Below are 7,892 nucleotides of genomic sequence, written 5' to 3'. Positions count from 1 at the left end.
AGGTTCTGTCTGGTTAGAAAAAAATTAGTTGAATGGAAGAAGTACAGGCCATTATGTCCATTCAGTATATATCATCCTTACATGGGGATCTGGACAAACTAGCAGTCTGGGTGGCTTGTTGATTAATCCACATATATGCATTTAGGATTTAAAAATATGCAGGCCATATTTAATGGGGCTAAGTTAGGTATATGCTTGATGGAGAATGACCTGGCTGGGTGTAATTGTGGATAATAACCTTAGCTATAGCAAGCAATGGCAGTCAGCAGCAAAAAGTGCCAGCAATGCATTATCCTATATTAAAAGGAGTATATGTTTTTTGGGAGGACAAGGTTATTTTTCTCCTAAAAAAAGACCAGAAATCTGATTTCTATTTTTTTTTTTCAAGGATAATATTTATTTTGTAGAGAATGAATATATTAATTACATCCTTTTTAACAAAACAGTAGTTTTATATATATAGCCTTTCATTTTGGAGATTGCAGATTTATAGACCATGGGTACCACATCTGTGACCTTTTTTAATAAGTATGGGAAAGACTAGAATACCTGAGTGAACAGAGTTGGACTGAGGCACCTAACAAAATCACTGTGTGGAGACGAGAGAGCCATCACTATGGGGGCAAGGGGTTAATAGCCTTCTTAAGGAGAGAACATTTACACAAAATATTTATGATTGCACACATTCTGTCATTTTATTTCTTTTTTAATGTTCATGTTACATACTTGTTTCACTTCCAATGATAACTAAACCTCAACAAAGAAGTAGCCTAGAAATGCTGCACCTACTGTGCCCATGAAGTTTCCCCAGTAGCTACTCATCTTCTTTTTTGTTCTGCTTACAATGTAAAACATGTATAAATATAATCATAAAAATCATGGTACAGCTGTACAAGGTCACATTACATGGCAGTATAGAAACCAACACATTCTTTTTCAGTGCTGATTACTAATAAGCCTTGTAACATACACTTCTGTGGTAGATGTCTCTGCTATTGTAATATTTTTTGTGGACAGGCCTGGCAGTCTGTGGATTCTGCCAAATACCATAGGGGCTGCTGTAAGATGCCAGAGACAGTCATTGTTTAGTGGGTCTGTGGGGGCTGTTTGGGCCTCTTTGTACTTGAAATGCCAGGGCTTATTTTGAATCCCTTATTTCTAGAAGTTTAGCTTAGCCAAGAGTACACTGAGCATGTTCAGTGTTAGTAACACTCATAAGATGTCCTAACAAGATCAAGCTGATAAGTTAATGGGGACAAGTTTGAAGGCATGCAACATAACTGCTATAGGATTTCTAGCCATATTCATTTTTAGGGTTTAGTTCTCTTTTAAATAAGAAAAACTGGCTTTTATATGAAGGGTTTTTCAGTACTAAAGAAGTACATGTAGACCTTGAAGATGATCCTGTTTACAGCTCTTTCAAATATAGTAGAATAGGGTCCAGCTGCGTATTCTGCCCTGAGCTGAACTTCTGCAGTGCTTCAATAATCTTCAGAGGGCTTATACTTAAATTATAAATCAAGTTATAGTTGTGAATAAGACATTTGGCTCGCTCCTTTTCTACCATACCTGCAGCAAAGAAAGTTGCAGTGAGGTTGGGTTCAAAAAGTACATAATGCTGTATATTCTTAAGAGAAATATAAACTTTCATTATTTTCCTTTTACAGCATGGATACATTAAAGTACCAGATTCAATTAAAATCAGTTTATTTTGGATTAAAGTTACATAAAGCAAATTTAACTTTAAATTTTCAGCATGTTGTAACATATGGAAAAACAAACTAGTCTGGTTTTGGTAGTGGCATCTTCCTTATGATTACATTTTATTTTCACTGACCAGATTCATCATTTAGGCCTCACTTTTTAGAGTAGTTGCCCGTGGGGCTTTATAGTCTCTAGCCCCATCATCTCCATCTGATAATATTACTGCAATCAAATGTGAGTATTTACCGCTAATATTTTTTTAATGCCTTTAGGTATAGTGTGACTTATGGCTTATAGAAGTGATTATTCTCCATAAACAGTTCTTTTCTATGAGGTGATACATTATGTTGTAAGCTCCACTGGGGCAGAGACTGATGTGAATGATGAACAGTCGCACTAAAGCACTATGTATGATGTGGTGGTGCAATTTAAATAACAGATAACAATAATACTTTTTCAAACATGCCATAGTTCACACATTATGTCTGAAGTACAGTAGCTATATTACTAATTTCAGAGGAATTGCCTATTACACATTTAATTGATGGGCAGCATTCTCTGTAGGCTATTAAAACACATATACATATATATTCACACACACACACACACATATAAAAGAAACAAAAGGAGCACTCCCTACAAACAATCAACTGCCCCAGGTGCTGATTTTGTTCCACTCTGGCTCAGGATATGAGCCAGAGTGGAACAAAATCAGAAAAAACAAATACCCAAAAGAAAAAGAAAAATCTACCCGATCCGTACTACCAAACAGAGTTAAATAGCTAGGTACCGGTGGTTACCGTGGACTCCTGGCTTATTTAACTCTGGTAGTATGGATCGGGTAAATTTTTCTTTTGGGTTTTTGCTTTTTCTGCTGATTTTGCGGCACTCTGTTCTTTATATATATATATCTATATAGATATATATATAAACACTTATTTAATGCAATAGTACAGCACCCTGCAATAGAACAAAACGTGGTGCACGTCCCCAACAGGTTCCGATATCCTTGCATATACAATAAGTTCAAGAATGGACAGCACACATTTTAAAGTGCAAAAGGCATATTAAAAGATCAAATTCATACTGTACACAAAATGCGACGTTTCGAGCCCGGCCGTGGCTCTTCCTCAAGGCATGTGGGCAGTAATTGCAATTACTGCCCACATGCCTTGAGGAAGAGCCCGGCCGGGCTCGAAACGTCGCATTTTGTGTACAGTATGAATTTGATCTTTTAATATACCTTTTGCACTTTAAAGTGTGTGCTGTCCATTCTTGAACTTATTAGATATATATATATAGATATATATATATATATATATACCCAAGTCACATAAATGCATTATGAAACAAAGTGCATATCTCTAATAACAACTGGAGAGATATCAAATTTAGCTAAAGCCCAGCAACCAAAACCAGGATTATTCACCAATTTCTTTAAAGCAGAGGAATAGATTTTGGCTAGAAGATTTTTTTCATGTCCAGGCTGGTGATCTACTATTATAAAGAGCAGCCACATATAGGTCTCATTATCTATGTTACATTATCTCCATCAGTTGAATCAAAGGCCAAATAATAGGCACCTCCCAGTGATTGTAACTGCAAAGATGGAAGAGAAACGCTTGCTTGCTTACACCCCCAGTGATTGTAATTTTCCTCCAGGGATTAAAAATTGTAAAATGCACAAAAGTATGCTCAATTTTCAGTGTTTTTACCCAAAAAGCAAAAAAATGTGCCACACTTTTATGCATTGCCTTCTAAATAAATATGGCTCAATGGCTTGCACCTGCCCTATTTATGTGGCCCCCCATGTTCCTTTTTTTAAGACAGTCTCCCAGACAGTGCCTCTTGCACCAAAGTAGGTAAAGCAGGGCACTAATAAAGATGAGTAATTATAAGCACAAGTGGATTGAATATGCAATTTTAAAAGGTACAATTCTGCCTATGTTAGCACCTTCTTCTAATCTAGTGGTTAGGTCCAGACATGGGTGTTCTGTACATGGTTGATTTCAGTGCTACATACAGTTCCACACAACCATGCTTATTCAAATACACAAATGCTTATTCAGATACATTACCGCTGTTTTCTATCTGGCACAACCGCAGAGCATTTTCTAGTTTCTTGAATCGATCAATCCAAGACTCCTGATCTATTGGGCTGCTTTGTTCAGAGTGATATAAAACAGGTTCAGACACAGGCCTGCTATTCCTCTGTGGCTGGCACTGTACACTGTCCCAGTTCAAACAATTTGTAGAAAGTGTCTCCTTGGGCAAGTCCTGTAAAACAACTTTTAAATACAGTGTAATCCAAATGCAGTAGTGTTTTTACATCAGATAAGGAAGTTTGGTTAGACCGTGAACCAATAGGAATTTTTACCTCTGGCCAAAGCACAGTGTGCTACCTTTTGTGTCTGCTGCACCTTGGACACATGGTAAAATGCAGAACCTATTCAAAGAATGGGAGCTTAATTTGCAATAATTTGAGTTAGTTGAGGGGTGCCTCCTAACATGACTCCTAACCAACAAGCACATTGTGTGGATTTGGCACTTAATTGTTTAATACAGTGTATAAAATGGAGTAAAATCGTCCTAAAATAATGGATGGACTCTCCACTAGAAGGTAGTAGACAGCAAAAGTTTGAGCCTCTGAGGAAGTGTAACGAACACATGAAGCGTGTTAGGCCACTTACCAAAGTGTAAGTAAGATTTTTTTTTATTTGTTTGGAATTATTTTGGACTGTGTATATTACTTTACTGATCCTGCTTAAAACCTCCATACACCTCTACACTGGGATTGTGCATTTATAGAGGTTTTGTCCCAGCAAGGCATCCATAAATGGAGCATGTTGCCAGCTCACCTGGAAGCCAAAGAGCCTCTACAGAGGGGTGTAGTAGAGAGAGTCAGATGAGGTGAACAGCCTGGATTGGAACTACGTGCCTGAAGTGTGGTATACAAGTGTGCACTCTGAACTGTCTTTTTGTAAGGACTTTTACTACACCATTGCTACACAGATACAGTGTACACTTACTCACCTTACCACATGTTCTGTCTGTCTTTAGTTGCGCTTATATGAGACTGGGAGTGGAAAGTTGGGGGTTGCCGCCTTTTTTTTTTTTTGCGTTAATATTGTCCTGCTTTTTAGGGGTGGGTTGTGACATCTATGGGGAGGGTATAAATTAAATGCGGGGAAATGGACAGACCAGGTAGGGAAAGAGTGAATGTGACTGGCAAATGGGTGAGTCACAGGTGCGCCTATGGGTATAAAGCGTGCTCTGGGCAGCATCACTGGTAATATTTATCTCTAATCTTATAAAACATGCCCCAGTGACTTAACTTTTAAATTTCAACCAGTTATAATTGCATGTGTCTGGGAGATGCATAAATAGGTTGAAATAAATGTTATACTAGTAAGATGGAGTTTTTACTATACCTCTGGTTTATGTTGGTTGCCATCATTTGAGCCTTCAACGACTGCTGGAGCATCTTCTCTTTTTCTTCCTTAAAATGTTGTGTGGGGAGTGAAATATTAAAATTATTTGAATGCTTTTATGAGACATTCAATCTGCTGTTTTATATATTGTGTAAATGTTATGAGCAAGCAGAATTTTTGTTTTTAAGACTGACCACCTTACATGGCAGTATATTGATTATTATTTATCAATGCATTTTTAATTTCCCTGTTCACTAGCTTTCCCAAGGAGATATTAGTGAGACTTATGCAGAAATGACAGATTGCAATATACATTTTTAATGATAGATTACATAAATAATCAGCCTGCTTGCAGATCACTTGGCAGCTGCTTTGTCTTCAAGCAGATGGCTGCAGGTTCAAGTCCAGATTTAGGAAGCTGAATATATTCCAGTTTATTAAAAAGTGCTATCTTTTCCATTAGCAGTATCACAGCACTGCTATCATTATACTGCAAAGCCCATTTATTTCTGGCAGGCACATTAATAGTTTCTATGGTTTTCATGGTACCCAAAAATTGATGTTTCATATTTTGTTTTACTGATGCCATGTATTCTTCTATTTCCCACACACATAAAACCATTTTGACAGCAAATTTTGGGCAGATTTATACTCTTTGTGCCTGTTTGCCTTTATCTATTTATGTTTACAGGTGTATCATACTGCTCCATACTAAGCTCTCCATGCTTATAAAAGCAATAGAATCCAGTGCACACAGGACTTCATCCTATGTTTCTTAGAGTAAAAAAAATAATTCTAAATGTAAGCAAAATAAATTATATAAAAAATATACTTTTATATTTGCCTATTATTTGTTTAATTTTGGCAATATTCTTAAATTATTATATGGATTTAAGCATTTCACTGATCATTGGCCATCAATAAAAAAACATGAATTAAACTACTTGCAGTTACCTGTGTGCTTAACATGTGAGTCGGTAGTTTTGTGCAACAAATCAACAATTGCTTCCCATCTGTAAAACAAGTTATTATAGTGTAAGCAAACCTTTTTCCATTTGGAGCTCAAGACATAATTTAATTTACCGTATTTTTCCTTCGTTGCAGAAAATGTTGTTATTCACAATAGCATTGAGCAGTGGAAGGGAAATGGGAGCTCCATGAGATATGCAGACTGCCTGAAACTAAATAGTATAGATATTATGTAACACTGTGTTTTGTACCCAAATCATAATTGCTTTCAATTACAGTAAGAAAAACAGCTAAGTATCTGTTTTTAAAGTTCAGTCTATGTCGTTTACCCATATTGAGCACTATCCTTCATCTGACAGTGCTCCAGTAATCAAATTCAGAATTCAAGTGCTCACTTGTGAAGCATCTTGCTTCAGATATAAAAATGTTTGGCAGGCCTGATATTTTTTAAAAAAATTGAAAAACTTTAATACATCTTACCATCATCAATAACTGAATTAAGTTGAATAAATTTGATCAACATTCACCTTATTGGTTGCTATGGTTTACTGCACCCAGGCAAGTTTGGGCCTTTTTGGGGGGTGGTATATAAAGTCTGTTTAAAACATAACATAAAAGGCTACCGTTGTCAGGTTCATGTTACATACGTTCCTTAGTGTTCAAAGCAAATATATCCACACCAACAACAAATAAGATGTAGCTACCAGGAAGTATTAAATACAGTGAATAAGGAGGGAAGAAGGAGTTAAAGGAAGAATTCAACACCTAACTATTTATTGGTAGACGGTCAGTTGAAATTGGACACTTCTCAAAATATCGTACCCAGTGGGGGTCATTTAATAAGCTGGCATTAGTTAACTTTAACAAGCTGGGCCCCCCACAAAAAATACATTTCTGGGGTCCTGATACCCACAGTTCCTGCTCATGCCACTTACTCGTGGGTGAGCAGCAGATGGCAAAGTTAAACCTGCAGAATGGGCGGGGTACTGGACTATCATATAGTCGACCATGCAATCTAGGCCCCCCTGACCCCCTGGTATCTGCCACTGTTTGGTAGTTACACCACTATATGCTAGTAAATCATGACATTGCCTTCAACTACAATGTTAGATCAAGGCAAAAACTACTACAAATGTTGGACAGCCTTATGTGAGGGCTGTATTTAGGCTATCTGTAGGCTGCATGCCCCATGCTCTATGAGTTTTGTGTGTGTCTTTTAACCCATGGAACTGTCAGCTGCGCTTTAAAGAAAAGTGTAATGCCTTAAAGGAGAAGTTCACCTTTAAATTATCTTTTGGTATGATATAGACCTATTCTAAGCAACTTTTCAATTTTCTACATTATATGTTTTTTATCGTTTTTGCTGTTTCCATTTAGCCTTTTTCCATTTTAGAATAGAAATTGCTATCTGGCTGTAAGTGCCCAGCAACCAAAATGCACACTGACTGTAAGAAATTAGTCTTATTGTTATCCCTTTTTTATTGCTTATTTTTCTCTTTAAGAAAGGCTTTATGTTGAACAATGTACACTGTGTCTTTGTGAAATATATTGCATAAAACAGCTTAATCTAAATAAACCATTTTCATAAAAATATCTTTTTTCAGTGGTATGTGCTATTGGGTAAACCTAAATAGAAAATTGCCACTTTAAAGGAGACATATTGGATAAATGGGAAAAACCGTAATTTTGCAGGCAGTTATGAATAATATATGGTGCTGGTTTCACTTTGGGCTAAACATTAATCCTAGCTTTAAAAATAGCCCCTTTATTGGAGCTCCCTATAGATGA

The 7,892-nt window shown here is 36.6% G+C and overlaps 1 protein-coding gene across 1 annotated transcript; it reads right to left on the bottom strand.

Annotated features, from left to right (window-relative positions):
- Nucleotides 1–417: 417 nt before the first annotated feature.
- On the bottom strand, nt 418–7,102 carry c4h1orf87 (chromosome 4 C1orf87 homolog). The gene is made up of 5 exons (XM_031901332.1): nt 7,040–7,102; nt 6,090–6,228; nt 5,136–5,203; nt 3,783–3,981; nt 418–1,569 (listed from the first exon to the last, which is right to left on the bottom strand). The coding sequence occupies exons 1-5, from the start codon at nt 7,100–7,102 to the stop codon at nt 1,409–1,411; spliced, it is 630 nt and encodes a 209-aa protein (XP_031757192.1). The 3' UTR covers nt 418–1,408.
- Nucleotides 7,103–7,892: the final 790 nt, after the last annotated feature.

Source organism: Xenopus tropicalis, chromosome 4, assembly GCF_000004195.4.
Source record: "Xenopus tropicalis strain Nigerian chromosome 4, UCB_Xtro_10.0, whole genome shotgun sequence".
Classification (NCBI taxonomy): Eukaryota; Metazoa; Chordata; class Amphibia; order Anura; family Pipidae; genus Xenopus; species Xenopus tropicalis.
This window is presented reverse-complemented; position numbering and strand designations above follow the sequence as displayed.

Coding starts and splice junctions, on each gene's coding strand:
- c4h1orf87 (XM_031901332.1), bottom strand. CDS start 7,102: ATGATAGTCCAGTACCCCGCCCATTCTGCAGGTTTAACTTTGCCATCT. Junction 6,229..7,039: donor CATCTGCTGCTCACCCACGA/GTAAGTGGCATG, acceptor TCTGCAACGAAG/GAAAAATACGGTAAATTAAA. Junction 5,204..6,089: donor CTCACATGTTAAGCACACAG/GTAACTGCAAGT, acceptor CAACATTTTAAG/GAAGAAAAAGAGAAGATGCT.